At 30.8% G+C, this 18,079-nt stretch overlaps 1 protein-coding gene across 2 annotated transcripts in view; it reads right to left on the bottom strand.

Moving 5' to 3' along the window:
* LOC136975346 (vesicle-associated membrane protein 4-like) overlaps positions 1-17,568 on the bottom strand; it is a 38,151-nt gene extending 20,583 nt beyond the window's left edge. The window contains exons 1-5 of one of the 2 annotated variants that reach the window (XM_067270402.1): positions 17,511-17,568; positions 12,683-12,770; positions 3,442-3,488; positions 2,883-2,939; positions 404-504 (exon numbers count right to left, since the gene is read on the bottom strand). In XM_067270402.1, the coding sequence (XP_067126503.1) occupies positions 404-504; positions 2,883-2,939; positions 3,442-3,488; positions 12,683-12,748 (271 nt within the window). In that variant the 5' untranslated portion in view covers positions 12,749-12,770; positions 17,511-17,568. Of the gene's footprint in view, positions 1-403; positions 505-2,882; positions 2,940-3,441; positions 3,489-12,682; positions 12,771-17,464 lie in introns of both variants that reach the window. The other variant, XM_067270401.1, reaches the window with a different exon arrangement.
* Between the last annotated feature and the right edge of the window lie 511 nt (positions 17,569-18,079).

The raw sequence follows: 18,079 nt of genomic DNA, 5'->3' as shown, positions 1-18,079 counted from the left end.
GTAGTCATTGGAACGGAATTCGGTCGTAAAGTGAGGAGTACCTGTATATACAAACTGATGACAACCAACATTAAACAAAACACTTTCATCTGCATATAAATTTAATTCTTAGTATTCTTCATAACGAAACTTTTGACAGAAAAATGAGTTTCAATATTTTTTTTTTATATTTCAGCAGTAAATTTATTTTTTGTTGAAAGATCTACAGAAAAAGGTAATGAGTAGTATATTGAATGGACATTACTAACATATATCATCAACAGATGAAATTAAGAAATATAAACAATTACAGAAATAGCATTTTACATTGGTATTTCACCATAGTTTTGAACTTTTCTAAATTTTATTCTACATATTTCATTAAAATCATTCGATTTAATAAATCATTAAAATATGAAAATACCTGATTTATCTTCCAAATCTTCTAGTTTTTCACCTCTATCGACTATTCTTCCGATATTTTCTTGCATAATACTAGAGACTTCATCCACTTGAAACTGAACTCTGAAATTTATTTTAACAAAATTAAACTTTAATTACATTTTTATTTTAAAAAATTCGACAATAATTTTCATAATATTTTCTTTTAAATTATTAAGATAAAATACAAATAGACTCAGTAAACTGATTATTACAAAACTGCTTAAAATATTTGGCCACAATGTATTTGAAAAACATAATTATTATTATTTATTATAAATCCTAATGATCAATTACCATTAAAATATTAGTTTATTTCATTGTAAGACCAGGTATATTAATGGCAAAATAAAGTAGACATTTGAAATTATTATTCTATATTTTTTCTATTTTGAAGTCTCGGTCATTCATCTCCCATTCAATTTTGTTTGGAATAAAGCTCAGCAAAATTCAACAATATTGCTTATAACACTCAAAGCTCAAGAAACAATAGATCCAAGAAGAATAAACAATAAAATTTCTTAAAGTTACATTTGATTTAGCACTAAATTATTCAAATTACCTTTTCCCAACTTAGTATCACATTAGAAATTAATGGCCAATCAAACAAACTATCAAAAGTTTCATTAATTAGTCTTGATTAATGTGATTTTATCCCAAAACTCCCTGATAGCTAATCGCGAGGTTGAGGCCAAAGTTTTAAATGCGAAAACGTGTACATTGGATGTTCGGTGCCGCTTTCCTGTAAGCCTAGAAGTTTGACAATGGTGTTTGAAAAGTCAGTGGAATCGTGCTCGACATTCCAAACGCCATTGTCAGACTTCTAGACTTACAGGAAAGCGGTGCCGAATGTCCGACGTACACGTTTTCGCATTTAGAACTTCGGCCTCAACCTCGCTAATTTCTAAAATATTAACTTAAGAATTTGAATGCCTGAATGGTTTTTTTCTTTGTTTCACTAGTTCGAAATTTTTCTTTTATCTTTTGCTGATACATTTCATATCTACGTTAGAATGATATTTTTAGTATTTGAAAAAGAACTACTGAAAATTTATCATCTCTCTCTCTCTCTTAACAGATTAGGCTGCTATAAGATAAAAATCTTATAGCAGCCTAATGTATCTGACTATTTCTCATGAAACTTTTCCCTTTCTTAAATTAATGTCATTTTTAAATGCAGTAAAATTTCCTTCAGTTGTCGATTACTCTTTTCAAAAAACATAAGCAGCCTTAGAAAAGTGAAAGAATTTTTTTTATTCACGTCTTCATTATAATTATTGAAATGTTGAAATTCAGTAAATAAAAATATTAAAAATATTTACTCTTAAAACCTACATAAATTAATATCAGAAATTTAAAGATGTATCCATTGATTGAGAAAAATCATTTGTCGGTTTATATTCTCACTCATCTGACAGATCTCATAATATAAACATAAGTTTCAAAATAAAGGTCAATTCTGTCGTGTAACTTTGTTGCATTCCTGAGGTACACGACAAAAGACGTATTATCAAGATGCTCTTAATTTTTTCAAGCGTTTCTTCTTTTATACGGAATCTACACTCGAGAAACTTTATAACGCAGTAACGGCAAAATTTTAACGAATACTAATGTTTTCGACTGCAACCTAGGTCTTCATTATGTTTATAACCGGTGAGATTTGAGCACGGAACTTAGAACAACATGTTTAAAAATTATTTTTTAAAAACATGGAAGAATTTACATGCATGTAGACAACCTTTAACTGTATACGTTACCATAGCTATAGAAATGTCTCCACACTGTAGATAATAATTAATAAGATATAAATGTTCCATGTTTTTAAAAAATAATTTTTAAACGTGTTCTAAGTTTCATGTTCGAATCTCACCGGTTATAAACCCGATGAAGACCTAGATTGAGGTCGAAAACATTAGTATACATTAAAATTTTGCTGCTACTGTGTTAGAAAGGTTGTCGAGTGTAGATTATCATTTCCAATAACTCAGTAAGAAGTTGTTTACTTTTAAACGGTATTTTTAATTGTATATTTCAGCTTGGATTTTTATGTATTAATCAATAACAGAGTATTTCATATGTCAGTTTTATTTTTCTTTGTCAGCTTTATCCATGCAATTTTTAAAATTTTAAATTAATGTTAAGTCAACAATTTTTTTTAGCTGTTTTAGTATTTCAAGTATCTGTTATATTTAAAAGTTATAGTAAAAAAACTATATTTGAAAACTATCCGAGGAAAACAGTTCAATCCTTAAGGTCTAAGTACTTTTTAGCTGGTCAGGCTCTTCTTCAGAGGCAACCTTAATTTAAAATTTCATTTATATTTATTAATTTTTTGAAGGTTTATTTGTGCTTCTTAGTTTTTATATAAATTTTATAACTTTTGTTTAAATAAATATTTATGAAAAGTAAATTAATATAATAATAATAATAATTCTATAGTGTATTTAAATGTCAAACCTCACCTCCTTATATCTTTATCATTTGCTACTTTTAAAGATTTTGCACTTGTAGATGGTCCTCTGAAAAATATAAATCAATTATTTTTAATACTTTAACTAAATTCCAACATATTTATAAAATAATTTAGATGTTATATTCAGTAGCTGAGCTAACATTAAAAGGGACCCGAATGCGCAAACCTACATTCACCTTTGCACCACTGCAGATGTAGCCATTAGCACTGTGGAAGAAGAATAAACTCATACTTATATATGTTAATAAGTGCATTTGTTACATTCAAATTTTCCTCCTCTACTTATTTGATTCTTTTAAAAATTTATTTACAAAGGTAAAGGGAGTCTGGGAATCTCTGGGTCCTTCCCTAATTATACTACTGATTATATTATTATTAACTCAAACTCTGCTTTTTTGGAGCTCACTAAATTAAATATGTAATATGTTATACTTTCTCTTAAATTAATGAGCTTCAATAAAATAAAGGTTGAGCTTATAATTTAAAAAATTGGAGTTTTATTCATTCATTACTTGAATTATATTATTATTTACATAAAATTTTATCACCTCAGAAAAAAATCTTCATCATCATCACTGTCTTTAAGTAGTTTCTCCTAAAAACAATAAAAATACAGATTATTTTTGTATTATATAAGTACCAATGTTTTTCTAAATATTTTCTACAGATCTATACACATATGTATAGAGTAATACCTCGACTTATGCTACCCTGACTTACACGAACTCGGAGTTACGCGATTTTCAAATCTTGACGATTCGTCTTTTGTTTGAGTGCCACGCAACTCTTGATTTCTCACTCCTTCCATACTACTGTTCAGTTTACACGTTCGAAAGTGTCAAGCGGAATCGACACATAGCTACAATTTACTTTGTGTTATTTATTTCTGTGTTTGTTATATCTACGGAGACTCGAGAGACTCTACTGTCATCGAAATGAAGTAGAACTTATTCTTCTGAATCAAGCAAGAAAAGAAAAACTTTATCTTTGGAATGTAAAGTTAACATTATTAAAGACTTTGATACAAGAATGAAAATTTGTGAATTGGCAAAGGAGTTTGATCTACCGGAATCGACCGTCAGAACAATTATAAAAGATAAAGAAAAAATTCTCGAAGCTGTGAAAAATGCTCAATCTTTAAATTCAAGCATCATTCGTAAACGTCACGATATTATCGCTGAGATGGAAACAATGTTATCTAAGATTTTATTAAACATTTTTTTTCTAAATTTGTTTTCTTTAGTCTCCGGCCCCAATTAAAAATAATTTGTATGTATTTATATGTGAAGTTATACCCCGACTTACGCGAATTTGACTTATGCAATTATCGGTCGGTCCCACCTATTGCGTAAGTTTGGGGTAGTACTGTACATCAAAATTCAGTGTAATATGTGTGTAATGTTGGAAATGATTGAGACTTAGCAAAAGCATTACAAAAAATAAAAAATATCACATGGTAATCCATACATTCTTGAACCTAAGTGTTTGCGAAATAGTTTCCCAGATTGCCACATCACAATGCACAGAGCACATTTGTTAGCATAGTTGTAGCATTAGGTAGACAGAATGGAGAGAAACTGTCATGGAAAAGTTGAGCTGTTGGTTTTATTCAAAGAAGGGACAAATTCAACTGATAACTATCCAATTGCAACATGTCTGTGGCATTAATATCCCTAGTCATGAAACTATACATATGTGTTGAAGGATTCAAAAATAAAAAATCTGTCAATAAAAGAATTAGCCCAAGACATCCATGAACAAGTTAGACTATAACTGTGGTGCAACTGAGCTCTCAAAATTATAACTAACAGACAAATCACAATAGATTTTCTGCAATTTAAAACATACCTACTTGCACAACAGTTGTTATCAATCAGATAACCTATTGATAACACCAATAGGTTATCTGAAAATGAAGAAAGTGTATTGGCTTTCCCATGACTTAAAACTGGATTTAAAAAAGAAGGCTGGAATGTGTCATGATTGCTGGACATTCAATCAGAATCCTGATGATTTCTTTGAAAAAATTATGTATCACCTTCTAGAAAAAAAATCAATCGATGTAGTGGAAACATGACGATAGCCTGTGTCCAAGTTCAAATGCCTCTCTCTCTCTTCAGGCAAGCAAATGAGCACTGTCTATTGATATTCAGACTGATAATCCTGCTGGATTGACTCCCAAGATTAAACAGTGAATAGCACTTCATACTGAAATGTTTTTCAGTGGCTTCATCAAAAATTTCAGAAATATAGGCAAGGCAAAACAACACAAAATGTTCTTCTTTGGCACAATAATGCTCATCTCCACAAAAGCAGAGCCACAACTGAAAAGCTGGTAACCTTGGGCTTCGCTGTGTTACTTTACTCCCTGTATTTTCCTGATTTAGCACAATTAGACTGCGCATTTTTGATAAGATGAAAGACTCTTTACATGAACAGGAGTTCACAGATGATGAATCTGTCAAGACAGTTGTCTGTTAATGTACCATAACTCGAGGATTGTTTCTAAAGAAGAAATTCATAATTTTATTGTTTCTTTATTAAATATCCATAAAATAGTTCAAAACGATATTTTAGATGTAATGCAATTAACGAAACAATCAAAAATAACTATAAGAATAACTTTCAACAATAATCAACTTTGGAATCAGATCTTTCTGCTTATATTCAGAAGAAACTGCAAAATCAGCTTGAAGATTGGAGAGATACTCAAATATCTCCAGACCTTACTAAAAATTCAAGAATTAGACGCAAAAATTTCAACGCTACATGATATACGAAAACAAAATTCACGAGCCAAATTATATAATGATATCATAACAACAGGAAAAGACAAAATTATATATAATATTAATATGAAAAGTCTGGTATACATAGATACCTTTTTACCCTTTTTCCAACTTAATGAACTTGGAAAGCTGATATACTATAAATCAACGTCATATACAATGTTCACTGCAATTTCAAGAGTAATCACTCCTTTGCTATAGTAAATTGGAACTGCCAAGGACTTAAATATAAAACTACATTTGTTAATTCTCTGCATGTTAAATATAATCCGGCTATTATTGCTATGACGGAAACTTGGATTACATCTGATAAATTTTATACTACAAATTTCTCTAATAAATTTATAATAGAATCTGCATTAGCAAGCAAATCAGTATGTCCCGGACGACCGAGTGGTGGTTTATGTATATTGATAGAAAAGGATTATTGTAAAATAATCCAAGTTAAAAAACCTAGTAATTATATACTACTTCTCATCGCAATAACTAAAAATAAACTATCAAATAAAAATAATAAAACACTGATGATAATGCTAACTTATGTGCCACCCGGCAATCTAAATACTCTTAATGAAATCTTCAAAGTTATTGATGTATGGTATTATATAACCCCTTACGTTATTATATTAAGTGACCTTAATTCCAGAATTGGTGAAGTGATGGACTCCAAATATAAGGGACCTAATCATTTAATTTATAATAGTCGGAAATCTCGGGATAAACAGGTTAACAATATGGGAAAAAATTGTTAGACCTTATAACTGAATACAAATTGCTAATACTGAATAGTTGTATTAAACCTGACTTTCCTGCGGAATATACACGTCTAACCCACTCTGGAAAATCAACAATCGATCTTACAATACGTTCTGATCTACTTCTGGATTGTTGCATGAAATTTAAGATAACTTTAATGGATGCATAGGATCATTTTCCCACAATAACAAAATTTCGACTATCTTCAGCAAAGGGAATTAACAACCAATGCAACAATAATCCAAAAATAAAACATCAAAACATCGGACAGAGATTGATAATTGTTTTATTGACATTCCGGAAATAACGAGTACTAATAATGAAAAAATATACAATTTAATAATAACCATATTAAATGATTACATATGCATTAATAAAAATAAAAGAAATATTCAGAACTAGCAGGTAGGCCCGGCGTTGCTCAGGCAAAAGTAATGATAGCAAAGATTAAAATTATTACATTATAGTCACAAAAGAAAAAGAGTAATTTCATCAACAAACTAAGTATTTCTAAAGAAAGGTCAAATTTGAAAATTGAATGTTCTAATATTGTTCAATTTTCACGACTTGTTCTGATTATATCATTCAATTTTCATAGAATGTTCTAAAGAAGAAAGGTCGAGAAAAACCAAACTAATGTGTTTAAATTTGAAAATTGAATATGTTCTAACATATTATCTTTTTCTTTCTTTCTTTTTTTTTCTCCAGTGCCAGTAAATCTTGCACGTCACTTTCTCTTGTTCTCCATTGTTACTTCACACTTCCATTGTTGATGGAAGTGTTAAGACTTAATCCTGTCCCTCTCCCTCGTGGGGAGGTATTTCAAAAAAATCCCTTCTTAGTGTGCGTCCTCGTGACGTACCCTAACTGTGTACCAAATTTCAACTTTCAACTCCTAACTGTTTGGACACGTCTCGATAATGTATATAGAAGCTTTAATCCTGTCCCTCTCCTTGTGGGGAGGAATTTCGAAAAGTCCCTTCTTAGTGTGTGTTCTCGTGACGTACCCTAACTGTGTACCAAATTTCAACTTTCAACTCCTAACCGTTTGGGCTCTGCACTGATTATTATTATTATCATCAACTCGTCTCGATTATATATATAGATAAAGCTAAAAAAGAATGGTTTGACTGACTGTTATAGAATGAGAATGATAAAACAAGTTGAATTTTAAAAATTTAGACAAAATCCAATTGATCTTAACTTTAATAGCTATAAAAAAAAGTCAAACAATCTTATAATAATCTACTTAAAACTAAAAAGTCAAATTATTTTTGCAAAATTGAACTAAACCTAATTTAAAATAATAATGACGGCAAACTGTTCTGAAATACAATACGAAGATTTCAGCCTAAATCAAATTTAAATGGAAATTCTGTCACAATAGATTTTAATACCTGGAAGCAGTTTTATCAAAGATTTCCACAAATCCACATGGAATTACCGCTAAATACAAGTATAGAAATTTACAACGAAATTTTAGATTCTGACTTTACTATTATCGAATTAAATGATGTCATTGAAAAACTAAAAAGTAAAATAACTCCAGGAAACAACAATATTCCAATCGATTTCTTAAAAATATTATTGCACAATTCTAGATTAAAAATATTAAATTTATTTAACAGTATGTACAGATCAGATTCCTACCCCGATTCCTGGAACTTGGCCATTCTCACGATGATTTATAAAAAAGGTGATAGTGAAGATCCTTACGTATCCGTCACGATCTTTACAATGAATCGTCTCGAGTTGGGTTTTGTGACTCGAGAATGTCCGTAAGATGGTTCGAGGAAAGCTACACCTCCACACTCAACAAGTAAATATATACAGTTTATTTACACAACAAATATTTACAAGATGTACAATGTTCGACAACATTACATACGCCATGCAACAAAGATGTGGTATCTCACGTCGGCTTGTCTATTGGGGACTGTTAAACTTCGGGAAATTCAGGTCGCTTTCGGCGTTGGCTCAACTATACGGCCTGTCCAGTCTCCGCACTTACCCGTCCCGTCTCCGCACTTACCCGTCCCTGAGATCGTTATCAGAGGAGAACACTCTCTCTACGCTCAGCGGGCTGTCCAAGTGCCTGAGACCACCGTATTATCAGTCTCTTGCCCTTCTCCCCGTTTCTCTTGCCACCCTTACAATTTAAGGGATCTTACGGCAACCACTTGCAACCAATCAGATTCTTCTTTACCCCTGGGAGCTTCCAAAGACGTCCGCCCTACGCCCGACGACGTAGCTTACAAATGCGTCCGTCCCTTGTTTACATTTTTCCCCAAGCCGGCCGGCACGTGGCAAACACATTGACCCTTAAACAGAGACGCTACTCCTTTGATCTTTCCGGCCGTTTATGGCCCCGACGCCAGGTGGGTCCAATTATCTCGGTCGCGTGGCTTTTCGACTTAGGACGCCAAAAGCGATCTTTACAGTGATCATTCCTCTCCTAGTAACTACAGACCGATAGCATTGCTATCTACTATAAGGAAATGTTTTACTTCACTTCTTGCAAACAAATTTAAGCTGTACACTAAAACTATGGGATTAGAAACCGAATTTCAATAAGCATTTACTGTAAATAAAGGAACCGAATTTGCAATCTTTACCTTATTAATGATAGTTCAACTTTATCTTTTAAAAAAACAGGAAAATATAAGCTTCCTTCATTGATATTCAAAAAGCATTTGACTCAATATACGTTCCTCTGCCGGTACGCAATCTGAAATCCTGTGGTGCGAGTACCCAATTTGTACGGCAATTTTAAAACTATACTCAAACTACAATATCAAGATAAAACAAGGCAATAATATCTCTCAAACTTTATCCTTATCCCATGGAATTCTTCAAGGTGATCTTCTCTCTCCATATTTATTCAACTTTTACCTTATAGGTATTGATCGCCTTTTTACTGAACCAACTGACGGAATTTTAATAGGAAATAGAGTTTTTCATTATATTCTTTTTGTCGACAATCTTGTGCTTCTGGCTCCAACAAAGATTTCTTTACAAAGGAAAATTAATCAACTTAATAAATTTCTTCAATCACTATATTTAACAATAAATTCAATCAAAACAAGTTATATTATTCTGCAATAATTGTAAAATATCTGAAAATAACACTAAAATATATCATGAAAATACTCTTTTACAAACTGTAAATGAAATAGACTATTTGGGAGTCAAGTTTAATTGGAATTTATCCTTTAAAGCACATTTTAACAAAATAAAAATCAAAGCAAAGCAAGCCATAGATAATCTACTATTTGTATTTTCCAAGTTGAAAACTACCAATTTGAAAATTCACATTAAATTATTTAACTCAACAATCATTCCTATAATATATTATGCAAGTCCAATCTGGAGTTTAGACTATATTTATAAATTGGAATATCTTCACGTCTATTATTTACGCAAATTATTCCAACTGGAAAGAACTACTCCAGGCTATGCTTTGCGGCATGAAGTAAATCGAATTTGGTTCCTCCCTTTCTTATTCAAACGTATAATAAAATTTTACTATGAAATTAAATTTAAAAATGATAATACTATAATATATCTACATTAACAAAATATTAATCAATCGAAAATTTAAACAATTATGGCATTACAAATGAAATAAAATCCTAAATACTTTTGGTGTATCGGAGTTATTATTTAAAGACATTAATGATTGGAAATACGGTTATTCACTTCTAATAAACTCTGCGATTTCCCAAGCAATAAACAAAGATCAAAATTCGTTATATCAAAGTACTTACCATCCATGGTATATTGATTTATTACAAATTCCGTCCTTACAATCTCATATGTCACAACCAATTAGTTTAAATGTAAAACGTTTAATAATTCAAATCCGTTTAAATAGATATACTCTTTTTATTAATGATACTTATATTGACTTAACAAGATCCTATTGCCCTTTATGTAATTCTGTAGAATTCTCACTATATCATCTAATTCATAATTGTCAAGAACTTCCTAGACTGCGTGACTGTTATAAAATATCTCAAATATGTAATTGTAATTCATCACTCGACTTCAAACTAAGTTTAAATAATCCCAGTAAAACGAATCTATACAAAATTTATAATGGTTTTTGTATACGTTGTCTTTGTGAATATAGATGAATCATTATGTATGTAATCACAAAATAGATGTCTATAGTAACTACAACTTATCTTTGTACCTTTGCCCTCTAAATTTGCTAATTTGTAATTGTTTTCAACCACTTGCATTATTCTCCCATAACAGAGAAATTGTTCTCTATTTGTAAACACTAATTTGTATTGTATTTGTATATTAAAATAAAATTATTAAATAATATTAAAAGCTTTTTAATAAAATCTCATAACAGATGGTACCATACATAATTTTAACTTTTCTGTTGAAAGTTATACAACTCATTGATGATTTTTACTTTAATGTTTTTAGATTAACTAACAAATGCATTTCAGCAAGCATTCCATATAATTTCTTACTATCACTAACTAAATATATAGAAATTTCAATTGCTATTCCCACAATACAATAGCTACAAACTAGTTCTATATATATTGCCTTATCGACAAAGTGATAAGGCAGATATAATATATATAATATATATATAGAAATGATTATATTTGTACAATATGTCTAATAGATAAGACTTTGAAAAGAATAAGTTGCCAATTCAGAAGAAATCTTTGAAACTAAATTCTAACAAAAGTTAAACATATTATTTATTTATTACTCAAAATTTGAAGTTTTTTAAATAGAAAGTCTATTTGTAATTGTATAATAAAGTATAATAAATTTATTCTTTATTTGTTTATTTATTTTACCTTTTTTTTAACTCTGCCAGACCTTCATGAGTCAGCAGGTAATGAAGGACAAGACCCAACATATCTGGATGGACCACACCCAAAAAATTCCTGGGATTTTTCAATCCATCCAGATTCTATCTGAGCAGTCGCTGCCATTTTAACTGTTCAACCATCCAGTTTGTGATTTGTGTATGCACGATATTACTTGTATGAGGATTTTAGAAAACTGATTCAACAAAAATAAAATTGAAATCATTTCCTAACCAATAAATACATCTCTACAAAAATTATTAACCTTAAAGTTTAAAAATAACTTAATTAGACAAAATTATTATATTCAATCAATTATAATGTATTACTAAAGATAGAATGTATATTACCTGGAAATATTAAAATAAAATATTTCATTTAATTCCTATAAATAGGTATAGTTTTGTTTAAAATTACTAAGAAATTATATCAAATGGAGCAATGTCTCTGTTAAAAGAATTTCAAAAAAAGCCTTTCTGGCTCTGTATCACTGATTATCAACTATTTAAATTTCATGGTATGGTGATATGTTATGGTTGTATATACAGTCGACTCCGCATAAGTCGACACCCCAAGGAGAAGTGGAAATGTGTCGAGTTATCCGATGTGACGACTAAAGCGAAGTTGGAAAAAAAACCACAAAACTACAACTAATAAAATACAGTAGCGAGTTATACAGTAGTATAGGCTTACAATACATTGTGTCCTCCATTTACAACTATTCTGTAGATGAAAAACTGAAAAATTCGTTTAGTGTTGTTTGTTTTGAGCACTTAACTGTCTCGCTTTTTCAATGATCATGCACGCCTTTAAAACATCATCTTCACAATTGTCAATTGTTGGCAAGTAACGTCTAAGGATTCTTAATGCCTCTGGCATGAGAAAATGCAAAATTGGATTCTGGTGTGACGTTAATGTAGATTGTATATATATATTTTTTGTTTATTTGCTATTATTTTATACATAAAATGTTAAGGCATTTTTATTAATATGTATATATATTAATAATAATAATATATTATTATATTATTAAATATATTAATTATATATTAATAAATAAATCGAGTCCCCCTCCTGAAAAAAAAAAATGAGTTCGCACCACACGTGCAGAGTAAATTCATTTTTTCAGGAGGGGTGACGACTTATTGGAGTGTGGGACAGCAAAAGTATGTCGACTTATCCAGTGATGACGAGTTAAATGGTGTCGAGTAAACTGGAGTTTTTTAACATTAATGCCTATGTAAGTTGGCCGGGACCACAGAAACTGACTACTTAACCGATGGTGTCAAGTTATCCGGGTGTCGACTTATGTGGACTCGACTGTATATGTATATACACACACACACACACACACACACAATATATATATATATATATTATATAAAAAATTAAAAAAAAAATACCTTTTCAGTGTCTGTAGCATTTAAAAGATCATCATCAGAAAGATTTCTCACAAACTTTGGAGGCATTTTTAATATATAAAATAAATACCTGAAATATAAAATATTAATTTATATTATTATGCAGCATAAGTAGAAATTATTTGTGTTAAAATGTTTTAATACATGTTTAGTCTTATAAAAATTGCAATAATTTTCATTAAATGAACCCTTTCCATAAATTCATGCAGAGTCCACAGAGGAAGTTAATGGGTGGTCCTTTTGAGAAAAGATTGTGGACCCCACAGGTAGCCCGGTGTGACCTACTTACATGCTGCTTCTTTGTGAAGTACTGGTTTCAGTTTTGGTGGGGACGGAACATTTTGCTTTTAATATACATCTATACAAATGTAACCTAGCAATTGTTTGTAATTAGTTAAATAGTTCTAATTTCAGTTATATAGGGATTTCCTAAAGAAGGATGGGATTTTACAGATGTATAATACTGTCACTTTTTTGAAAAATCATTTCATATTATCAGAATCATTGTTTTTTGCAACAAGACTGGTGTCTCCTACCAAACATGTTAGAAAACTGGTTGTTTCCACAATTGGATGATGCTTTCATATCTATATTTTCCAAAAGGATAGAGCTCCACTTCATTTTCAATGTGATGTGAGACTTCTCATCAAACAGGTTCTTCCACAGCACTGGATCAGATATGTTCAGATGCAGATAAACTCCTCCTCTAGTGGCCATCTGTCCCCAGATGTAACCCCATGTGACTTTTTGTATGAGGGTGTGTGAAAGACACAGCTTACGTATCCCAACTGTCATAATCCCTTCAAGGTCTCTGAGACCAGATAACCCAAGCTTTTGAGACCATCACATTGGACATGCTTCAACTTGTGTGGCAGGAAACTGATTTTCGCTTGAATGCTTGCCAGTTAACAAAAGGTGAGCACATAGAGGCACTTTGAATGATACATGTAAAACTTGGACAGTTACAGCTGATTGCAGAGACAGAGTTTATGTTAAACAACGTTTAACGACAGAACGGCCTATAGACGTTGGCTGGCCGAACCACGAGTTAAAATGTGTTGCAAAGACGACGAGTGTCTATTTCTGAACGCCCTCTAAAGGAACTTCGGCAAAACATTGGCTCTTACTTCTTTGCCATTACTCCCCTGTTTTAGGAGTCATTCAGCCAATCAGGTTATTCGTTTGTGATGTCAGAAAAGATCGCCAGCTATATTCCGAAAGCTTCTGAAAATAAAATCTTAAGGCCGTCAACAACCATTGTTCGAGCAATTAATGACAATCCTTTTCCATTTCGATATTTAATTTCGTCGCCAATATGGTTTAAAATATGAACAAATCCATATTTAGAAAATTTATACCGAATTTGAAATTTGTCCTCGGAATAATTTTTAAGGAATTATTTCGATATCATCTCCTTTTATAATTATTGAAATGTAATAGTAATACAGTAGAGCAGTGTTTCCCAAAGTGTGGTACGCGTACCCCCAGGGGTACAGGAAGAGTTTAGTGGGGGTACACGCTGCACTGTGCTTCGGCTGTTCCTGGTCAACAAGCAGTTTACTTTTTTCGATTACAAACATAGAAAAATAATAAAAAACTTCGTTACTTCTTAGCGGTTTCGCCGGGTGCTGTGATTCTGTGTATTCCTCCACCCTATGGCCAAGACAACAGTGTCACACAAAAACCTCCAGTATCTACACATTGAATTGTTACAATGTGCGCGTGTGTATTTTTAGCTTTTGTGCGATTTTTCTAACAGGAAAGGTTTGTTATGTGCTTTAGTATTAATAAAAAGCTAAAAATGCCGAATAAACCAATTTTTCTGTAGCTAGTTACTACAACTAATAATTCTTAGCAGAGACTTACTTTGACAGTGCTTCTAGAAAGACGAAAATGAGACCTAAAGTCCATATCGCTATATCTAGGAACAATATTTTCCATATAGTCTTCTATTTTGGCTTTTTCGATTTTTCAATTGCAGCAGCATATAGAAATGGAATATCCTCGTTATCTTTGGTTTTTGATTTAAAGTATATGCAATTTTTTGACGAGGGGTACTCAGCATTAAGAAAATTATACAAAGGGTACACAGATGTCAAAAGTTTGGGAAACACTGCAGTACAGCATCGATTATCCAACTTAATTGGGAACTGGGGTTGGTCGGATAACTGAAAAGTCGGATAATCGAAAAGTGTGATAAAATACATTATTAGTATAGTGTATTAGGCCTGGTTTAAATACTACCCTCCCTTTCATGGTCAAGCCAGTGCTGCCAGCTAAAACATGCAAAAATTTAACAAAAGTAATATTAAACTAGCCAAGACATAACCAAATATTGTAGTGCCACATCACTAGCAGACATTTGAATTTGCCGACTAGAACGCGGTTGCGGAATGATAAGTCGGTTGATCGGGGGTCGGATAATCGATGCTCTACTGTAATAAAATATTTTAAATTAGTCATTTTTTTATTTCTGTAAAAAGATTTCACTAATTATTAAAATTGTCTCATTTGTTTAACAGAATGTTCTGATTAGGTGATTATCTGCAATGACTCCGAAATGCATTAACATTTTATAACTGACACAATACTCAAATTGTAAATAAATGCACCCGATTTAAATTAATTGTAGTTTTAAGTCTTCACCCATTTAAATATCGGAATTAGAACATTTAAAACAAATTTAAAATATTTAATTTTGTTATTTTTGCTCCGAGCAATTAATTAATGAATAATTTTGTCCATTTGTACCATTCATCGAAGAAATGATATCCATTTTTATCTAAACTTTTCCACCAACAAAACTACCACCTGAATTAAAAAGCCCTCTAAACCTGCTGTCAAGTGAATCTAGAAAGTAGGTCAAATAACTTGTTTCCAATCGCTGTCTACATTTAGGCAAGCTCGAAACGCTGTCACTGAAATATTGATCTGTAAACCGTCGCCAGCCTCTAAACGTTCTCTCTGCAATCGACTGTTACAGTTTGAATTCAGATTCTTCATATGACTACACGAAGTAAGAATTATAAAAATACATGAATATGAAACTACACATTCTTTTAGGAAAGTCCTATATATATATTTATATATATATATAATTTCTATACGAAAAATTTGATAATCTGAATTAAGTGTGTTCGATATTTTAAAATAATAATAAAGAATTTGACACGAAGATACTTCATTTTTAATTGTTAATTAATGCTTTCTGTAATTAGCTAAATGTAACTTCTCTTCTGATTTCAGTTTCGATTAACAAAAATTTACTACATTTTCAAAAGAAAAAATATATATATTCATAAACATTTAAAGTTAATAAATTACTTATAAATTATCCTTTATAAAAACAAATTTCATTAATATAAACATATAAAATCAAAGATATGCATTATATAAACGAGCAAATATTTATTGTGATGTCATCACAATGCCAGGCTGTAATTTTTTATCATATTTTTAATTTATTTAATTTAAAATATATTCTCTCCACCTCAAAATATTAGTCCTGTACATCATACTTTTCTTTTAACAATCCTTTAACAAGAGTCGTGCCAGTCATCTATTAATGACGCTCACAGAATCAATAACCGGTGTTCCATTTGGCACACCATTTGGTAACCATTATAGTGCCTGAAGGAAAACTCAGGAATCAGAAAACGTTTGTCTTGAGATACTTGTTAGTTCTTGTCTTCTTCACACCAGTTATTGGTTCTGTGTGCATCATTAAGTATTTCCCAGTGTGCTGTTTTGTAATTTAATAGTCATCTATTAAGTGCATTCAGGGGTAAAGTTTTGAATTGAGATAATTCAGACTATCTACATTACAATTGAAATTCCAACTATCTACATTTATTATCAGAAATGCAAATACCCAGTATACAGCAGACGGTGTAGAAAGATCAGTCATTCATTACATTTCATAATTAATTATTCATCCAAAAACTATCAAAATTGGGCTTTTATTAACTAAAAGAAAAGCAATTTGTATTTTGCTTTTAGGTATTTAACCAGCAACCAAAAACAAAACAATAAAAACATTTCCTAATAATACAATAGGTAATTTAAAGAAGTGAAACTGTAAACTACAATCTACAATTGTCTAATTAATTAATGACCTATTAATTAAGTTAACTATTATGAAACTGTACATTATTATAATAATTCATAGTGTCTTTATACATCATGAATTATTATAATAATGTAAATTATCATTATAGTGCTAGCTATGATGAATAACCCATAAAGGTTAATGTTACCCTAGGTACCAAGATGGCGACTCGTCTCTGATTCCAGCAAGGAAACAGTGGAGACGCACGTTCTAACCTAATCTATTCTAATAAATTACCATAATTATTAGAATAGGTTAGGTTAGGTTAGAACGTGCGTCCCCACTGTTTCCTTGCTGGAATCAGAGACGAGCCGCCATCTTGGCACCAAGGGTTACATTTACCTAAAAGGAATATTTTCAGATTTAAAACTTGTAATGTTTCATTCTCTTCTATTACCTTTTTAATAAAGATAATAAGATTAATACTGTAAAATTTATTATTAATAATTCAAATATGGATTACCTAGGGTTATTTTTAAGTGATTTGTATATAAATTTACATATGTATATACACAAATTATCTAAAAGTAGCACCTACCAGGTGATTATATGTAGTATATGTAGAAACTAGAAATATGGGTTTGTTTTCAACTAAATTATATTTTATCGTGCTTTAATTTTATGTGGAATCTCCTTAAACTAAATTAAATATAAACCATAAATTATTCAGATATGAATTGCCTTACTTCTTTTCATACTTACTTTCACTCATCTGTTGCCATAATATAAATTAAGCAGTGTGCCACCTAACGGATTAAGATGAAACCCAGATAAAATAATTTTTAAAAACTCTTCCTTGTAAAATAAGGCTTAAATAAATTATTTTAAAATATATATATTATTATTTCATGTATTAATTTGTAAATGAGAAACGGAGATTTGATTACTTAAAGAGTTTGCCATACGGAGTTTTATGGTCGTGTAATGCTGTATATTTTAGATAACGCGTGTAAAGTAGAAAATATTAAATATGTACTGTACAAATATATAGAATTTAATAGAACAGAAAGGCGTCAAATATATATTTGTTAAAAAGAAACCGCGTTTTCGCGTTAAAATAAAACTTTTTGGCGGGGAAACGCTTTGCGGATCAGGAGGAATTGCAAGACACCTTTATGGACTACTTCAAGCAATTTGACAAGCAACAATACCGTGAAGAGATGTTCAAACAAATGTCACGCTGGGATAATGTCTCAACGTTTGCAGAAATTATGTCAAGAAATAAACAAAAATAAGTAGTTTTTGTGGAATGTACTAAATATTTTCTTTAA

Source organism: Centruroides vittatus, unplaced genomic scaffold (genome assembly GCF_030686945.1).
Source record: "Centruroides vittatus isolate TY-2023 unplaced genomic scaffold, ASM3068694v2 contig_370, whole genome shotgun sequence".
In the NCBI taxonomy this organism is placed as follows: Eukaryota; Metazoa; Arthropoda; class Arachnida; order Scorpiones; family Buthidae; genus Centruroides; species Centruroides vittatus.
This window is presented reverse-complemented; position numbering and strand designations above follow the sequence as displayed.